The 19,562-nt window shown below is 42.7% G+C and overlaps 2 protein-coding genes across 3 annotated transcripts in view; one reads left to right on the top strand and one right to left on the bottom strand.

The window, feature by feature from the left end:
- Cdk5rap3 (CDK5 regulatory subunit associated protein 3) overlaps positions 1 to 19,562 on the top strand; it is a 720,787-nt gene that overhangs the window by 102,449 nt on the left and 598,776 nt on the right. The window lies entirely within an intron of this gene.
- Cbx1 (chromobox 1) lies at positions 751 to 18,514 on the bottom strand. Of its 2 annotated transcripts, none has more exons than XM_051174972.1 (5): positions 18,455 to 18,514; positions 7,517 to 7,693; positions 6,827 to 7,004; positions 5,722 to 5,816; positions 751 to 2,234 (listed from the first exon to the last, which is right to left on the bottom strand). In XM_051174972.1, the coding sequence occupies exons 2-5, from the start codon at positions 7,654 to 7,656 to the stop codon at positions 2,090 to 2,092; spliced, it is 558 nt and encodes a 185-aa protein (XP_051030929.1). In that variant the 5' UTR covers positions 7,657 to 7,693; positions 18,455 to 18,514; the 3' UTR covers positions 751 to 2,089. The 2 variants fall into 2 exon arrangements, with proteins under 2 accessions (XP_051030929.1, XP_051030964.1); XM_051175007.1 differs by having other exon boundaries at positions 18,317 to 18,465.

Below are 19,562 nucleotides of genomic sequence, written 5' to 3'. Positions count from 1 at the left end.
AGGGCTGGGGAGATGCTCAGTGGATAAGAACACACAGGCTGTTCATCCAGAACCCTGGTTTGATTCCTAGCACCTGCACTCGATGGGTCCCAACAGCCTGTATCACATGCTCTCTTTTGGTTTCCAGATATTGGACATACAAGTGGTACACAGACATACATGCAGGCAAAACACACAATAAGATAATAAACAGCAACAAAAGATCTATTCCTAATTGGGCTCCAGAATTATAGGGGGGAAAAAGGCATTAAGGAGACTGATGAACCAGGTGGATCTCTGTGAGTTGTAGGCCAGCCTGGCCTACAAATCGAGTTCCAGGACAGCCAGCCAGGGCTGTTACACAGAGAAACCTACCTATTTTCAAGAGGGAAATGTTTATCAGTAAATAACTCCCAGCAATCTGAAAGACAATGATGTGTTTTTAGAATGTGTACAGCAATTATAAATGCTCAGGCATTTACTACGTTAGTAAATTGAGACCATTTAAAATATTAAGGCATCAGATTTCAAGCCTACAGTGTCCATTTATAGTTATGAAGTTATGGAAACTACTTTCAACAAGCTGAACTGAGGCAAGAGGCGTTTCTGGTGAGCTAGTCACACCCAATGTAGAGGAACACGCATGCACCTCTCTATAATCCCAGTACTGGAAGGCAGAGGCACAGGATTCAAAGTTCTAAGACAGAATGGACAACACTGGGGAAGGAGACCAGGTCCAAAAAAAAAAAAAAAAAAGACAGAAATCAAGAATTATAAATCTATAGTTTTATTAAGACAAAAACTGACAGTATGGTATGAAGTTTACATTTAAACAAAATTTTCACATCTAACACATGCTTTAAAAGATTTTACAATGTAGTTCTAGATGCAGGTCTAGACAATACTAAAAATTGATGGATCTCATGATTCAAAACAGTATTTTGGACATCAGTTAATCTGAAGATTTTGTATTCTCAAGTGAACTATTACCCCAATATGAAAGTTTATCTCCTGAGACCAGGGTTTGTGAAGTCATTCAACCCTTGAACTGACTCAATGGAATTTGTGCTGTCAGTAACTGAACCTGCCAAGAGCAGTTTCAGGGTTCAAAGCTGAAAGAAAACAAAAAACAAAACCAAAATAACAAAACAAAAAACAAGAGCTCCAAGAGTCAACCCTAAGAGCATAGGCCCTCCACTCCCATCTCCCATAGGCTCTCCTGCAACACTTGAGCTTGGATGGTCAAACTGATATTTGTAACTTCAGAACTGGAAAAAGGTATTTTTCTCCAATTTCAGGAATTAGCACCTCTAAAGGCAGAACAGTCTGTCTGTATATACTCTCCAATAAAACTTTCCCTCCTCAGTCAGTTTCCATCTTCAAATGGCAGCTTTGGTAACTCAGGGAACTGGCTTTGTCCTTTGTGGGCCACAATGAGCTCAGGTAGGGAGCACCTTGGCTATAGATTTTAGCATTCACTGATTATTATTATTTTTTTTTAACAGTCTCTCAATCCTCATTAATGGTGCCAATGAAATTTTTTTGAAAAGGCAAATATTGACATAGAACCAATTCATTAGTTAGCTGTTCTTTCTACTGTTTCACCAATTCCCCAATCAGGCCCCAAATTTTAACCAAAATGATTCCACCCATCTCCCTTCCTCCCTGCCCCAACCCTCCCACCCCCAATGAATATACCAGTAATAGCCAAAAACTACGCACATGCTAGGCTGTAAAAATGCAGTTAACACTATTGGGAAGAAGGCTGTGGGTTGTGGAGATGCTCTTTGAAGATTGACAGTATCTTTGCTCTCCCACACCCCAGTTCTGCAGGTTTTGTCCTTCATAGAAGGCCCTCCGCTTTCTTAGCAAAGCGCAGAACAGGTTGCCTTTAAACACATACCCCTTCCCCCTCCACTGGGAAGGGTGTGCAAACTATACAGCTTGAATCGATTTAAAGCACTTGGGCTGCTGCAGGGCATAGAAACTATGCTGGCTCTTCAAAGGACATCTTCTCAAGCCACCTCTATGGTGTCAAGACAAGTAGAACTCCTTCCCTCCCCACTTGAAACCCACAGTCAAAGGTGACAGGGGCTGGTACTCAAGAGGGCTAGTTCTTGTCGTCTTTTTTGTCATCATCCTCTGAGGGGTAGGAATGCCACGTTAGCCTTTCCTCATAGAAGGATATGACAACCTGTGGGCACTTGACATTGGCTTCCTTGGCAGGGACCAGGTCAGCCTCATCAGAGTTTTTCCTGTAGAACAAAGCACAAAGAAACTTTGAGATCAGCTGCTGTGGTCTCCTAATTCGGATCACCCAGAGAATGGGGCTTTAAAAGTAAATTCCAAAAACAGGATGCAAGCAGCATTTACTGGGTGAGTTATGTCACATGATACTCTCAAAGATCTTTCCTCCTATTAAAAATCCCCTCTAGGGAACTTTGTCAAAAGGTAGGTCACCTGACTCAAGCAGTTCTTTGGAAATGGCCAAAGAAAGCTTATCTTCCAAAACTATATCCCAGCCAGTGTACATAGCAATTTTGGCTTTGTAAGAAGATTTAATATTGATCTGGCACAATCTTGCTTACTCATAACATAGTGTTTAAAATCATCATATGCCAACTGCACATCATCTCCACACAGTTTATAACTGTGCTCAAACATGAGAAGGTAGAAAAGGGTGTTATATAATTCATTACTTTTCCAAATGTTCATGTTCTAAAATCTGAAAATGATATACATTATAGTAACTAGGAGTAAACTCTTATCCTTCTGGTCACTGGGCCTGTCCCAGACAGAGGCAGCAGCATGGGGGCAGGCAACATATACAGGACAATCTGACACAGCACCTCAAACCTCCAGAAATGGAACAAGAACAAGAATCCAGAGCTACAGGGAACCAGAGAGTCAGCTGATGTGGTTAAGCTTCCGTAAGAAACTATACCAAGAAGATGGTGAGAAATGTACTGAATCCTTATGGGGTATCTAAACCATAGCCCTCTTTTGACTGAATGATTCTAGAATAAATTTAAGCCCTTTCACTATGTAGAAATATTTTCTATTTTCAGAAATACACAGGTTTCTTCACTTTCCTGGAAAATCAGGTTGTAATTAAAAAAAAAAAAATTATGTGTACATGTGTTTTGCCCAAATATATGTATGTATACCACATGCATACCTATGCCTTGAAAGCCAGAGTCTCTGGAATTGGAGTTACACAAGGTAGAGAGCTACAATGGGGGTGCTGGGAACTGAACCCAAGTCTCCTGATAGACTGCTGAGCCATCTCTCCAGTGCCACATTTTTTTTTTTTTAATTTTTATTTATTTTTAACGTATGAGTGCTCTGCTTACCAGCAGAGGGCATCAGATCCTATAAAGAAGGTTGTGAGCTACCATGTGGGTGCTGCGAATTGAACTCAGGACCCCTGGAAGAGCAGCCAGCAGTGTTCTTAACCACTGAGCCATCTCTCTAGCACTCCCCCCAACACACATATTTTAAGTGGATATATACAAAATTAGGGATGGAAGTCAGGGCCATGTGTATGCTAAGAAAGCCCTCTACAACTATATCCTGAGCTATGGGTGTATCTATCACCTCTTTGTTGTTGTTTTGACAGAGTCTCTATGTTAGTAGTTCTTAACCTTTCTAATGCTGTGACCTTTTAACACAGTTCCTCTTGTGTTGATCTCCACCATGAAGTTATTTTCATTGCTACTTTGTAACTGTAATTTTGCTACAGTTATGAATCATAATATAAAATATCTGTGTTTTCCCATGGTCTTAGGTGACTCACAGACTGAGAACTATGGCTGTATGTAGTTCTATAAATTGATCTGAAGAGCAGGCTGGTATCTACCTCTGACTGCTGACCATCATACCCGACCATGCATCTTGGATTTTATGATCCACATTCAGTCTTTTGGGGGTGAGGGAGTGGGTGCTGGGGATTAAATCATGGGCCTTGCACATGCTCTAGAACACCCTCTACCAGAAAGCCAAAGAAATCCGTATCACAAAGGTTTGAGTGAATTGGGTATTTATTATTTTTGCAGGACCAGGGACCAAACTCAAAAATTTTTATTCACTTCTAAGCCACACCCCTAGCCCAACATCCAAATCTCTCTCTCTCTCCCTCCCCCCCCTCTCACTATAGACCAGGCTGGTCTTGAACTCAGAACTCTGCCTGCCCTTGCCTCCCGAGTGTGTCACCAACGCCCGGCTTCCAACATCCAAATCTTATTTTTAAATATAGTAGTAAGACAGCTAATCCCCTAGACTTCCTTTTTTTCCTTATGTTTTGTTATTTGAGGCAAAGTCTTAACTCTATATTCCCAGTTAACCTCTAGTGCTGCAATTACAGATATGGGTTATTATGAATGGCTCTATTGTGTGTGTGTTTGCTTTTATCTTACTCTAGGCCAGGCTCGCCTCCAACTTGTGATACTTTCATTTTATGTGAGTGCTGGGATTCTAAGTGTGTAAAACCATACCTGACCAAGAATGCAACCCTACAAAATATGGAGATACTACTGTAACTCCCACTAGTGATATGCAGGACAAGTGTATACTAACTAGACTACTTAACACATCCTACTATTCAGTTTTTCTTTTCCCCTGTAAGTTAGAAGAGGGTCAGAATCAATCAATACTGAAGGAACCAACAGGGAGAAAATAGGAGGTTAACTGTGACACAGGCATTCACCTGCATTGAACTTATTCCAGCCATTATCTAGGGAAGAACTACCATAGATATCAGTTTCAGAGAAATTTCTGGAGCAATCAAAGGACAAAGACTTGATAATCCTATTTTAACTGGCAATGGCTTAACACTTACTCTTCCTAGTTCATCATGGTGGCATGTCCCTGTAATCTCAGCAGAGTCTGGGGCAGGAGGATTTCAAGCTCAAGGCAAGCCTAGGCTAGAGTAAAACTGTCTCAAAACAATAAAAAACAAAGATAATTACTTTTACTCACTTGAACTCTTTAAAAGTACTGTCATGACTGCTTGGTAATGTTCTGGCTAGAAATGAACTACAGATGAAAACTTTCCCATTATCTAGTGACACGCTAGTGTCTAGTGGTACACGCTAGTCATAGAAACCCAGTATGCTGGCAGTACACATCAAGTACAAGCATGTCCAGCAGGTGATACTGGCTAGTGCTAACAAACACTACCCACTGTTTCTACTTAGAAGAAGTCTGCACTGTTACCACTTGTATTTATAATAGAAAGAAGCAGGCTTACATTATGCTCAGTAACAGTAAATAGTAGAGGCCTTGCTGACCCCTGCTGGCTAATTTTAAAATTTAAAAATAAGTTCTCCAAATTTTCTCCTATCTTCAAATATGAACAGAATCCTGTTTATGGGGCCAGCCTGATCTTTACTAAGAAGGTGGCAGAGAAGGAGGGCAATTCAATCCAATCACATTTCAGAAATGTTTTTTCTTTCCTCAACAGAACTGAAATGTGATTCTTCTCCATAGTCTCTCCCACCTACCAAAAAGGAAGGGGAAAAAAGAAAAAAAGAAAAAACTGAGAGATCTGAAAATCCTAAGGGCCCCTACCTGTAACTCATGAGTCCAGGTTTGTAGTCATGCCGAGGGTCACTATCGAAGGACTATGTCATCTTAAAGATTCACACCTGGCGACTGGAATTTCGAAGGTGCAGCTCTTTTCCTCTGGCACAGAACAGATGGAGAAGGGAAGAAACAAGCACACAGAGCCACTGGCAGACTCACCATTTCATCAGGAACATGAGTTCTCCACTGGAGTCAGTAGCCCCAATAATCCGCTCAGGCTCCAAACCCCGGGCAAAGCCTCGTGGCTTTTCTGACTGTAAAAACCAGAAGGGGAGAACAATTTTATTGGCCTAGGACTATATCCAGAACGAAGTTACACCTCAAGCAAAAGTCTCTTCAAAGGTAAACTAATTAACATACTAAGTAAGACAAAACAGCTACCTCAAATCTGTAGTGATCAAAACACTGAAAGCAATGTATTGACAGGAAATTAATTCAGTTGCTGTCATGTGTCTCCAGTAACTGTTAGATGTTTCCATTCTTATTCTAAAGATTTACTTATTTTATGTATTAGTGCCAGAAGAGGATGTCAGATCCTACTACAGATGGCTGTGAGCCACCATGTGGTTGCTGGGAATGGAACTCAGGACCTCAGTCAGTGCTTTTTTGTTGTTGTTTTTCAAGACAGGGTTTCCTCTGTGTAACAGTCATGGCTGTCCTGTAACTCACTCTGTAGACCAGGCTGGTCTCTCACTCAATGAGATACGCCTGCTTCTGCCTTCCAAGTGATGGGACCAAAGGTCTGCCACACCCTCCCAACCATCTCTCCAGCCCCCACCCATCATTCTTAGACCATGGATAAAAAGTAAGACTAAATCACTTTAAATGAATAAGCCCCAAATCTTTTTTTTTTTGTTTTGGTTTTGTTATGTTCCTATGAGACAAGGTCTCCTATAGTCCAGGTCTCTTAAACCTGATCCTTCTGTTAGGATTATAAGTGTCCACATGGTTAACTTCCAGATCCTTTTAAATCATTAGTTGATTTCTGAAGGACAGAGAGAACATGACTGCTGAGATACAAAAGGGAGAATTTCAAGTATGGTAGCTCCTAACTATAAGCCCAATACTTACTTAGAAAGGTAAGGAGAATTGCCACAAATTTAAGGCCAATCTAGGCTTCTATGTAAGACCTTATCTAAAATAATAAAAATTTAAAAGAAAAAAGAAGGGGGGGGGGTGGAGACAGGGGAGAGGTGATGCAGGAGCAAACTGCTAGAATGCTGTGGCCTCTGGCTGGAGAAAACCCCTAATCTAAGTCTCTTACCTCTTCTTTCTTCTTCTTTGGTTTGCTTTCCTCTCCCTTATCGTCAGAATCGGAATCGGCTTTGCGCTTGCCTCCCTCTGATTTGTCTGTCTCATGGGCTGTTTTCTGTGACTGCAGAAACTCAGCAATAAGGTCAGGGCAATCCAGGTTCTCTTCGGGTTCCCATGTGTTGTCTTCACTGAAACCAGCAAGCATAGCAAGTTATACTTCAAGTCAACATTTTTAACTAAGCTAGTCTTGGAAGAGAGTTAAATGACAATGAACAGCTAGATTTTTGTTCAAAATTAAGAACTTTCCTTCTTAGTAGGGGAAGGTAAAGACTAAAGGCTTAGAAACTTGCCTTCTTCAAGGAAAGACTACTTTGCAAAAGTAGACTATCTTATACAAATTGCTCCTCAGAAATCACTGATGTGGACTGGCGAGATGGCTCAATGGGAAAAAGGAGACATTTGCCAAGCCTAAAGACCTGACTTTCAGTCCAGGACTTACAGGGCATACATACCCACTTACATAAATGAAACAAAACAAAAAGCAGTCATATATTGTAGTACTCTGCATGTAGGTCCTTCCTCAGTAGACTATCAGCTGTGGAGGTCAGGACTGATCCAAGGTATACCCATCACAGAACAGGTAACAAGCATATCATGACTCCTCATAATGACTGAATTTACCTGTGTCAATGAAACTTACTCTGAGAAACCCTTCCACTTTAGAAGATATTCCACTTTGCCCTTGACGACCCGCCGATCAAGAACTTTTTCCACCACATATTCCTCTTCCTCTTCTTCTAGCACCTCCTCCACTTTCTTCTTGTTCTGTTTTTTTCCCATAGTACCCGCCAGCTTTCCGGTGTAAAGAGTGACGCTGCTAAAATGACAAAAGGAAATAAAAAGGGCATCAGGGCACACTTACTGGTTAGATAAATATCTGGATGGTAAGGGAAAATCACAGATGATGTACACTGATTATATATAATGCTCTACTTATCTCCAGTTCACAACCATGTTTTGATGTTAGCTAAGAAGTTAGCTACAATTTTTTAAACACAATTATTTTTCTTTTTAAAATTCATTTATTTTTATGTGCATTGGTGTTTTGCCATGGGTGTCAAGTTCCCAGGAACTGGAGTTACAGATAGTTATGAGCTGTCTGTGAATACTGGGAATTGAACCAGGGTCCTCCGGAAGAACAGTCAATGCTCGTAAGTGCAGATCAGTCTCTCTAACCCCTAACTATGATTACTAATCTCACAGCCAATTAATTTTTTATTTGTTCTTTCCCTTTGGACAAGGACTTACTATGAAGCCCAAGCTGTCCCCAGCTTTCTAAGTTATGGAATTATAGGTGTATACCACAATGTGTGGGAAAAATTTCTGAATTCTTATATCCATTTATAGCCTTTCTTTTTCCTTTACTTTTTTTTTTTTTGGTTTTTTGAGACAGGGTTTCTCTGTATTGTTTTGGAGCCTGTCCTGGAACTCGTTCTGTAGACCAGGCTGGCCTTGAACTCACAGTGATCCGACTGCCTCTGCCGCCCAAGTGCTGGGACTAAAGGTGAGCACCACCAATGCCCAGCCATTTATAACTTTTATATGAAACCTAATTTATATTAACTAATACCCTTTTCACAAAGTATACCTAAAATACTATGTTGACTCACAGTTACATATCTGACTTTTCCTCTTTTTTTTTTTTTTTGGACACAGTCTCATATAGCTCAGGATGGCTTTTAATCCTTGATCTGGTCTCTACCTTTTAAGTACTGGGATCATAGATGTGTGCTACCAAGTCTAGCTAAAAGGCCCCTTATTTTTTACTTTGCTTTTCTTGAATGACATCATAAATTCACAGCTCAAACTTTAAAAATTCTTGTACTGCATTTACTCAGTGTGTGTATGGGTGTTATGGAGGTCAATTTATGGGAATCAGTCCATGTGGATCTTGGGCTTGGCTGGAACTTATGATGTAGCAGAGGATGACCTTGAATTTCTGACCCTCTTGTCTCTTCCTCCCCGAGTGCTAGGATTATAGGTATGTACCACATCCATTTATTTAGTGCTAATAGACTGAACCCAGGGCTTTTTGCAATATGCAAGAAAGGCAAGAGAGTAAGTACTCAACCAACTCCCATTTATTCCCTTTGGCAATACTAGGAATTAAACCTTGGATTTCAAGAAGGCTAGGTACTGAACTATAGCCCTAGCCCATAAATCACTGTTATTTGACTTAGTTTACTTTATAATTTATTTCTAAAACTCAGGACTGCTTAGAAGAAGTACCAGAATAACTAAGCTGAGTACCGTAATGACTTAGAAAATGAGCTGGGAGACAAGAGGAAGGTAGCCATCCCAGATGTAGTAAAGTCTATCTTCTTTGGGGCAGAACAACTTTGTACAGTTGGTCCTCTTTCTACCTTCTCATGGATTCCACATGAAAAACTCAAGGCCACCTGACTTTAGTACTCAAGGACAAGTACCTTACCTGGTAGGTCCTGAGTTTATTCTTTTCTAAAGCATGCTTCTGGATGGAGAGATGGCTCAGCAGTTGGGAGCACTAGCTGCTTTTCTAGAGGACCTACATGGCAGCTTTCAACCATAACTCCAGTTCCAGAAGATCAGATATTCTCACACAGACACACATGCAGGCAAAACACCAATGCATGTGAAATAATTAAAAACAACAAACCCCAAAAGTCTAAAAACTGTGTCTACACATACCCACACACAGAATTATATATGGGTGAAACATCTTTGGAAGTTGGTTTTGTTTGATGAAAACCCCCAGATATGGCTGGGGATACAGGTCAGTTGGTGGAGAGCTTGTCTCACATGAAGGAAGCCCTGTATTTGACCCCTAAAAACTGGCCATGGTGGTGCACAGATGCCTGTGATCCTAGCAGGAGAATCACAGAGTTCAAGGTTAACCTTGTTTATACAATACCCTACCTCAGAAAGCCCATGAAATATTCTAGCATAGCCAGGCGTTTGTAGCACACGCCTTTCATCCTAGCACTTGGGAGGCAGAGGCAGGCAGATCTCTGTGAGTTGGAGGCCAATCAGATCTACAAAGTGAGTACCGGGTATAGGCTTCAAAGCTACACAGAGAAATCCTGTGTCAAAAAACCAAAAAGACATATCCTAGCATACAAATTTTAGTTCCCTGTAAATCTCTTTTTAATCTATTCAGTTCTGATGTTTTAGGTGTCTCACCCCCCCCCCAACACTGGTTTCTCTGTGTAGCCTTGGCTGCCCTTAAACAGATATCTGCCTGCCTCTGCCTCTAGAGTGCTGTGATTAAAGGTGTGTGCCATCACACCTCTGACAGGACAGAGTTATATCCAGTTTCCCCAAACTTTCTTGGGTGGCATACTGTAAAGAATACCTTTAATGGAGAAAGTGCCCAAAGCCTTAAAATTACCAATTTGTGTCAGTAGATGGCGCTGTAAATACACAAGTAAAACAAAATTGGCTAAAATCTTAGAAATGGATGATCAATTATCTAGAATGAGATACAAAGAATGAAGCAGATGAGCCAGGTGTGGTGGCACAGGCATACACAATACCACAGTTTGGGAGGTGGGGACAGGGGAGTTAGGAGTTTAAGGTCAACATGGACTAGATTGAGAGACCTTGTGTCAATTCCCTCACCTCCCCAAAGGAACAGGGCAAATAAACCAAGACAAGGAAGAAACATTGTTCTGCATTACTTTAATACTCCAATCCAAATTAAATTGGTATTACTGGTGTCCTTGGACAAAAGTTTTAGTATATATGTAGAAACTCAAATTCTAGATATTATGTTGATATTCTTACTCATGAGTAAGAAATGGTCCCCACCTTGTTGAAGCTTAATGTAAGAAAAAAAAAAGGTACTTTTTCCATTAAAGGTATTCTGAATACTTTATAGTATGCCATCTGAGAATTTTGGAAAACTAGGGGTACAGCTCAGTAGTATAATGCTTAGCTTGCATACATGAGTCCCTAGGTGCAACTCCCAGCATTGAAGAAAAAAAAAAAAAAAATCACCAAAAGTGCCTATATAATCACAAGAGGTTTAATAGGAGAGGCTAAGGCAGGAAGGTTTCAAGTTGTGTGCAACCTGAGCTACAGAGCAAACACATACACCTAAACCCCCCCAAAAAAAACCCCAAAACAAACAAACAAACAAAAAACCCCAAACTATTGTGCACTATATATATGTGGGTGCATGTATGCCACAGCTCGGATGTGGTGGTCAGAGGACAACTTATAGAAGCTGGCTCTCTCCTTGCTATAAGGGTTCTCTTTTTGTTTGTTTTTTTGAGACAAGATTTCTCGGTGTAGTCCTGGAACTCGAGAGATCCACTAGCCTCTGCCTCCCGAGTGCTGGGGTTAAAGTGAGCACTGTATCTGTCGGGTCTAACAGAAGTTCTGAAGATTAAACTCAGATCATCATCAGTTTTGTACAGTGAAAACTTTCACTCACTGAGCCACCTTGCTGTCCCTATTTTTATTTTTTTAATTATTTATTTAGATTCCCCCTGCCACGAACAGGGTTTCTTTGTGTAGCCACCTGCCTCTGCCTCCCAAGTGATGGGATTAAAGGCTCAGACTAAAGAACATAGTGATTTTTCTCATCGACCTTCCCAGAAGAGGGCGGGGCAGACCTGTGAAGACCTGCCATCCACCTTCTGATCCCACAAGGTGGCAGGAGAGAACCAACTCAAGACAGACCACCACCCATGCACCATGCATTTATACATGTACAAACACAATAACAATTTAAAACTTTTATGAGCAATAATGCTTTTTTTCCTATCAGGTAGAGATTAAATCTAAGTCCTTGCATATGCTAGGTAAGCATTCTGTCTGAACCACATCTCAGCCCCTAATTTTCAGACAGTCTTGCTAAATTGTCCAGTCAGCTTTGAACTTGAGATACTCCAGCCTCTGCTCCACAATACTTGGGATTAACTGTGCATTACACCTAGGTAGTGTTCTCCTGGAACTGCCTGCCTCTGCCTTCCAAGTGCTGAGACTAAAAGGCACGCACCACCACTACCCAGCTACAACTAGTTCTTAATGTATGTTGTTTGTATTATATTTACTCATTTATTTTGTGTGTATATGTATCAAACACAAAATTAAGCATTTTGTTTTGCTTTTGATGTTTGTTTAAACTATTCAAGGAAATAGGAAAGGCCTAAGAAACCAAAGCCATAGGTTCCAGCTATTTCCACTGAAAAGCCTGGGCTAAAGCTGGGGCGGTAGCTCAGTTGGTAAAGTGCTTACATGCAACCATGAGGACCCGAGTTGAATCTCCAGGATACCTCTAACACAGAAATAAGGGTGCACACTTCTAATTTCAATGCAAGGGAGGCAGAACTAGGTAGATCCCTGGGGCTTGCTGGGCAGCCAGACAGCCTAGCCTACTGAGTAAGCACCAGGAAAAGGAGAGACACTATCTTAAAACAACAATGAAAACCAAAAACAAGATGGAGAGCATCTGAGAAATTACAGCCAACATTGACCTTTGGCCAAAAACAGTGTGAGCTACCTAAGAACTTCTAGGACACCTATTTTTGTGCAGCTTGAGAAATCTAACTCTAGGGGCTGGAGGGATGGCTCGGTGATTAGGAACACTTGTGGCTGCTCTTCCAGAAGACTTGAGTTGGGTTCACAACTGTAACCCCAGCTCCAGGGGACTGGACATCTCTGGCCCAGCACTCACCCACATGCAGACACACACCTACACAAAGCCAGAAGTGGTCGGGTGCATCTTTAATCTTAGCTATCTTACAGCAAGATGGAATGTGCAGACAGAATTGCTAGGAAACTCACCAGCCAGCTAGCCTAGAGTACAAAGTACAACAGAAAAAAAGAAATCCTGCCTCAAATAAGATGGATGGAGAGAACCAACTTCTAAACGTCCAACCATCACATCCACTACGGCACCCATACACATGCATATTATCAAAAAGTTTTTATACCCGGATAAGCCTCTCTACCGATGCAACAGTCCAAATCCAACCAAATTAGAAAAAAGCCCATGTTTAATGGATACAGCGCTCCTGGATGGCTTTCCAGCCTCCCAGAGAGCAGACAGGAAAGGGAGACTGGAAAAATCAGGAGTCTGTTCTTTGGGGGGCAGTTTAAATACCCTGTGGGAGGGGTCTTGAGCATCTCTAGGGGAAGGGTACATCATTTCCGAGGCTTTTGAGATGCAGCAGTGTTTGGAGGGAGGTGGGGGAGGGAGCTTGGGTGGAACCTCCACCATAATATCCCAGACTCTTTGGGTATATGGATGTCAGGTGCTGGGGCAAAGCTTTTACCTTAATAATTAAATAGGTAATTTATAATAACATATAATGTGTAATGTGGGTGCATGTGTGCCACAGCTTGGCTGTGATGGTCAGAGGACAACTTTGAGGAAGCTGGCTCTCTCCTTCCAACTGCTGGGGTGACACAAATCTTTAATCCCAACACTGGGAGGCAAAGGTAGGTGAATCTCTTGAGAGCCCTGTTTTTGGTGACAGGGTTTCTCTATGTAGCCTTGGCTGTCCTGGAACTCACTAAGTAGACCAGGCTGGCCTAGCACTTAAGAGATCTACCTGGCTCTTGCCTCTCCAGCACTGAGATTAAAGGCAGCATGACCAACTACACTACACCCATTGCAATATACACCACTTCCCAGGGTTTCTCTGTGTAGCTTTGTAGACCAGGCTAGCTTCAAACTCAGAGACCCACCTGCCTCTGTCTCATGAGTGCTGGGACCAAAGGCATGCACCACTAACTCTCAGCTTCAATCTTGTTTTTCTGAGGCTAAAGCTTTTTTTTATTATTATTATTTAATTTAGCAACTATCTTATTTTACATACCAATTCCTAAGATTCCTCCCTATTCTTATCTGCTTCTATTATAGCATTCAACTGTATGCTCAAAGATGCTTGAACTCTGTTTTGTGTTTCTGAAACAAGGTTTCTCTGTGTAGCCTTTGCTATCCAGGAACTTTGTAGATCAGGCTGGTCTCAAACTTAGACATTTGTCTGCCTCTACTCCCCGGGGCCCTGGGATTAAAAATGGGTGATACCACACCATACCCTGGCAGATGCTTGAACTATTAACAAGTGCAATACAGACTCTTTTGCATAACAACCAATACTGGGGTGGGAGAGATGGCTCGGCAATTAAGAGCTTTTGCTTGGTTTCATTCCTAGCACAATTGTGAAGTAGCTCAATTCCTTGTGTAACTCCAGTTCTAGGGGATCCCTCTGCTGGATCCCTTATGTGAACAAAACCCACATCGAGATACATAATTTCAAAAACAAAATCTCAGGATTGGAGAGATGGCTCAGTAGTTAAGAGCAATGGCTGTTCTTCCAGAGGATGTGAGTTTAATATTCCAGCACTTACAAGGTGGCTTACAACCATCCCCTACTGTATTCAGTCAGAACCTTGCAGTTTCTTCAAGACCGAGCCTAAAGAGTACTTCTCCCATAAAGCCCACCCAATCTCAATTATTTCTCCTTCCCTTGGGATCCCGAAGCATTTTGCTTCTATTTTCCCTCGGTCAATTGGAATTCAGAGCCTTCGCAAATTATGAACATTGTATGCTCAACAAAGATGTTTCAAAATCAAACAGGAAATAGAAGTAAAAAGCTGCCACTTTTTAGGGAGTGACCAATGAATAAACCCTGAACTGAAAACATGGAAAAGGTAACTTTGCTACAATTGACAACTACACATCAGTAATCAAAACACCAATGAAGGCATTCATAGTAGGACAGTATACTCAGGTGCCAGTCTTCCTAAACTGCTTTTAGTTGGCTTTTTATTTGGCTGCTTGTGAAGCAAATGCTTTCTGGATGCAAATCTGAATGTACAGAGCAGAAGTGAGTAGTAGCTTTGTTCTGGAGTGTAGCTGTGAGAGCAGAATTAGTTGGTACAGATTGGATCAGAAGCAAACCCACAGGCTTTTTTTCCTTTTTTTTTTTTTAACATCAGGGCCTTAACTCTTGTAGTCTATGTTGTCCTCAAGTATGTGATCCATCTTTTGTCTCAGCCACCTGCATTTATTTAGGGAGCACTCACAGGGACAGAGGATAACTTTCAGAAGGCAGTTCCCTCCTGTCAGTCCTGGGATCAAACACAATTTATCAGGCTATATTACCCACCAAGTCATCGTGAGGTCTAGCTTTTTTTTTTTTTTTTTTTCCCAGACAGGGTCTTACTCTATAGTCCAGGCTGGCATGGATCTCATTATTTAGACCAGGCTTTCTCCAAACTTGAGACAATATTCCCTGTTCAGCCTCCTGCAGAGATGTATTACAGGCATTGGCCACCATACCCAGCTGTGCTTATTCAACTTTACAGAAAAGACACTAAGAATTTTAAGAAGGCTGGTAGCATAGCACAGTGGCAGAGCACATGGGTCTTGGGGTTCAATTCAGTGTACTACCACCACCAGGAAAAAGAAAGCGAAAACCAGCCCAACAGCCCCCACATTCCTTTTAGAAGTGTAGTTCACCAGTAAAGCTTGCCAATGTGGGATGCAGCTCAGTGTGCATGCTTACCTAACGTGCAAGGAGCCCTAGATTCAATTCTTCAGATGCAAAAAGCAAAGACACACACACATAAAATAACATAAAACCGTACGCTAGGTATGGTGGTACACACCTATAATCTCAGTTCAAGGCCAATCTGGACCACATTGTGAGTTCCAAGCCAATTTGGGACATACATAATAAAATCCACACATACCAACTTCTGCAAGGTCTAGTTCCCAAAATTTAGAGAATGGGGCTATCAAGCTGGCTCAGTAGGTAAAGGTGTTTGTCTCACCAAGCCTAATGACCTGTGGGTTCAATCACCAGATTAGCATAACAGTAGAAGAGAATGACACCAAAATTTATTTGACCTCCACAAGTATAGCATGGCACACTCCCTACCCCTACTTTAAAAACTAAAAAAACAACCCCCCCCAAAAAAAAAACCCTAGCTCTGTGTGGTGGTGAAGGACTTCAAGCACTCAGGAGACACAGGCAGACAGGTTTCTGTGAATCTGAGGCCAACCTGTTGTATACATCAAGTTCCAGGACACCCAAAGATACATAGTCAGATCCTGTCTCAAAATATAAAACAATAAAGACATAAATAAATGAAAATGTCTTTAATACCACACTTGGGGTGGGGGGTAAAGGCAGGTAGATTTCTGATCTGAGGCCAGCATGGTCTATAGAATAAACTCCAGGGCAACAGTCTTTTATTCCCAAAAAATTGTTCAGTGGGCCTCAGAGATAGTTCAGCAGGTAAAAGTGCTTGCCATGCAAAGCCTGATGAGTGAGTTTGACCCTCTGAGCCCAAGGTAGAAGATCAGACTTCCCAAAATTGTCCTCTGATCTCCATACATGGGGCTTGGCATGCACCCATGTGCACACACAGTATTTTAACTGATCAGAAAAATACCTAAAAGGGATGGTAAAATTCTACCAAATTTATTGCTATCTATAAGAAAAAAAGTGACCAACAAGAAGTGACTGAAGATCTTCCACCCCCCCCCCCCACACCTTTACTGAGGAGCAAGTGGTTTCAATATGGGGGCTTTCCCTAGGCCCTGAACTCCTGCCTCCACCTCCCAAGTGCTGACTGGGATTATAGGAGTGCACCAACACACACACACACACACACACACACACACCACTGGAATCTTTTCAACATTCATTCCAAGGAGGGCCACAGGCACTAATTTCTTGATTACAGTCATGCATCTATCCCCAAACCTTAGATATTTTGAAACTATTCCAAACTGCTGACATGATTCTTAATCCAAAATTGGAGAGGCCACCTTATATTTCTTTTCTCTTGCTTTTTCCATACAGGTTTTCCCTCATTGATCCACCTGCCTCTGCATCCTGAGTGCTAGAATTAAAGGTTTGTGGCACCAACACCACCACGGGACTGTAAAACTCATTTTTTAAAAAATATTTTTTTGTGGCACTGGAACATAATGCAGTGGTAGATAACTTGAGAAAAATGAGTTCCATATTTCATAACTTTTTTTTTTTTTTTTGAGATAGGGTTTCTCTGTGTAGCATGTAAACCAGGCTGGCCTTAAATTTACAGAGATCCACTTGCTTCTGGTCTCTAAGTGCTGGGACTAAAGGTGTGATTCACTATCGCCCAGCTCAATACTTTTTTTTTCCAATAAAAATATTATTACTGTGTGTGGGAATGCCTACTCTTTTTGAGTCCTTGCCCTACTCTCATGTGCAGATCAAAGATAATTTTCTGGAGTGGGTTCTTTCTTTCCATTTTTACCTGAGTTCCAGGAGTTAAACTGAGGTCTCCAAGCTTGCACAGCTTGAGCAAACACTTTTCATCTGATGAGTCTTGCCTTATACATGCTATTCTTACAGTCTTCCAACTCACCCTGAAGACCCATTATGACCGGGCAGTGTGGTACATGCCTTTAGTCCCAGCACTTGGGTGTGTGTGTGTCAGGTGGATCTCTGTGAGTTTGAGGCCAGCCTGGTCTACAAAGTTACAGAAAAACCCTGTCTCGAAAAACAAAGCAAAATAAAGACCCATTACTAGGCAAAAAGTGTCCCTTTCACTCTTTACTCCTAATGCAGCCAAGGAAGTCTTAAACTTCTGATCTTCCTGTGTGCTAAGATTACATGTACATGTCTTTACACCCAACCAGTTGTTTATGTGCTACTGGAGACTGAATCCAGGGGTTTGCAGCCCACTAGGCAAACACTCTATAAACTAAGCTAAATGTCCAGATAACCCCTTTCTTTTCCATATTTCACACGATCCTTCTCTGGACCTTTACCCTACTTATCCCAAAACTGCTTTACAGAAGGTCAAGAAAATGTCTTGACTGACCCCTCGCTCCCAGATTTGTTCAATAAATCTCTTCTCCATTAGCACACCTTGAGCAGCCCAAGCCTCCTTGTCCTAGTTTAGTGGAAGTTACTTCTTCGTGACCCTGGCAAGAGAAGTTTCTGATACTGTCAGTTGGACTCAATATCCTCAGGTTACTTTCCGTTTTTCTTTCTTTCCTCCAAGTGCTACTGGGATTGCCCGCGACTGCCACCGTGTCCGCTTTCTCAGGTTACACCGCTAAACCTCAAGTGTAGGAAGTCGTGGTCCGTGCCACGCATACCCAAGGCACCAAGCCTGTGCCCTCATCGACGTCCGAAAGTTTTTCTTCTCCCGCCCAACTCCAAAGTCCCTCCCTCGAGTCAACCAGTGTCCGTCCAGCTCGAGAAGAGCTAACCCTCGGAAGGCTCGGCTCATCAGGAACCACTTGGCTCCCGGGCTCACGACTCGCTGCCCCGCCCTCTCCACACTCCCGCAACCCGCGATCTCTGCGCGGGAAGCGAACGCGTAGGACCCGGCCGCGCCCCCAGCTCCTCTCGCTCCAGGCTTCCGTTCGCGGCCCTCGACCGCCCACGGCCTCCCGCCGTCGCCGCGCCCCCTCCCCCCCGCCTCCAGCCCGCCTCCTCACCTCGTAGCAGCGTCCGAGAGTCAGAGAGGAATCGGTGCTTCGCTACTAGCACGTCGCGTCGGGCGGCCCGAGGGAGTAGCGCCCAGAGGAGCAAAAAGCCTTGTGGCCGCAGTGGGACTCCTGGGTGCAGCGGCTTACCCCAGGCCCCGCCAATGGCCCTCCCCTCAGCCGAACAAAAGAGCCTCTCACTCTGCGCTGCCCGCCGCCGGCACCGCGCAGACGCGGTGACCCACCGCGCGGCATCATGGGACTCGGAGTCCGTCCAAGACTACAAGTCCCAGAGTGCCGCGTAAGCCTCGGGTCAGCCGCCCCACTTTGAAGGGCTGTGGGTGGGGAAGTTTCGGTAGTTTTATTTTTCCTTTAAACTGGAAAGGCGGGGTCGACTGTAGTTTATAACTCTGCAGTTTAGAAAGTTGGGGAGTGGTGGTGGGGTTTGTTTGTTTAGTAACGGGGTATGAAGACCAGCTGGCTTCGAACTCGTGGCCTTCCTTTTGCCTCAAGATTACAGGTGCGAGTAACTAGTCCCTGGATATTTGGTCAGGAAAACCATTTGCCTCTGGGCAGTTCTGTAATTAATAGCCTCTGCGTTTAAAAAAAGGATTCTTTAACCCCAGCATTTGGGAGCCAGAGGCAGGTGAATCTCTGTGAGTTTGAGGCCAGCCTGGTTTACAGAGCGAGTTCCAGGCCAGCTTACATAGAGAAACTCTGTCTTGAAAAACAAAAGAACAACAACAAAAATCTTAACATATTTGTCTCCTGAGATTTACCAAATCTCTACCTTTTGGTAGTCCTCATCTGGTCATATCCTGAGTTTTCTGTTCCCTCTCTTCCTCCCTTTTCCCATGCCCTTCTCTCTCCTTTCCTTTCTCTGTCCTCTCTCTATTTTTGTTTTGGTTATTATTTGTTAGGGGTGGACAGGGTCTCAAGGGAGCCCTGGCTAACCTTGAACTCCTTATTCTCCTGCCTCCAAATGCTGGAGTTACAGGCATGTACCACCACATGCAAAAATCTCCCTTTATTGTCTGATCCATGGGTGACTTTTATGGGAACTCCTCCATCTCCATGAGCACTCCTTACCTAGCTAATTAAGCAAAAAAACCAAAACAACAAAAACGTGGTTGTCGTTCATTAGCAAGTATGTAGTTCTGATTTCAGCTAGGTTGCTGGTAACTTTTGAACTGTAAACTCCACTAAGAATAGAAATACGCCCTTATATGGCTCATTGTATCCACAACACCCAATAAAG

The sequence above is a fragment of the Phodopus roborovskii genome, unplaced genomic scaffold, assembly GCF_943737965.1.
Source record: "Phodopus roborovskii unplaced genomic scaffold, PHOROB, whole genome shotgun sequence".
NCBI lineage: Eukaryota > Metazoa > Chordata > Mammalia > Rodentia > Cricetidae > Phodopus > Phodopus roborovskii.
Note: the sequence above shows the minus strand (reverse complement) of the source record. Positions and strands in the feature narration are given on the sequence as shown.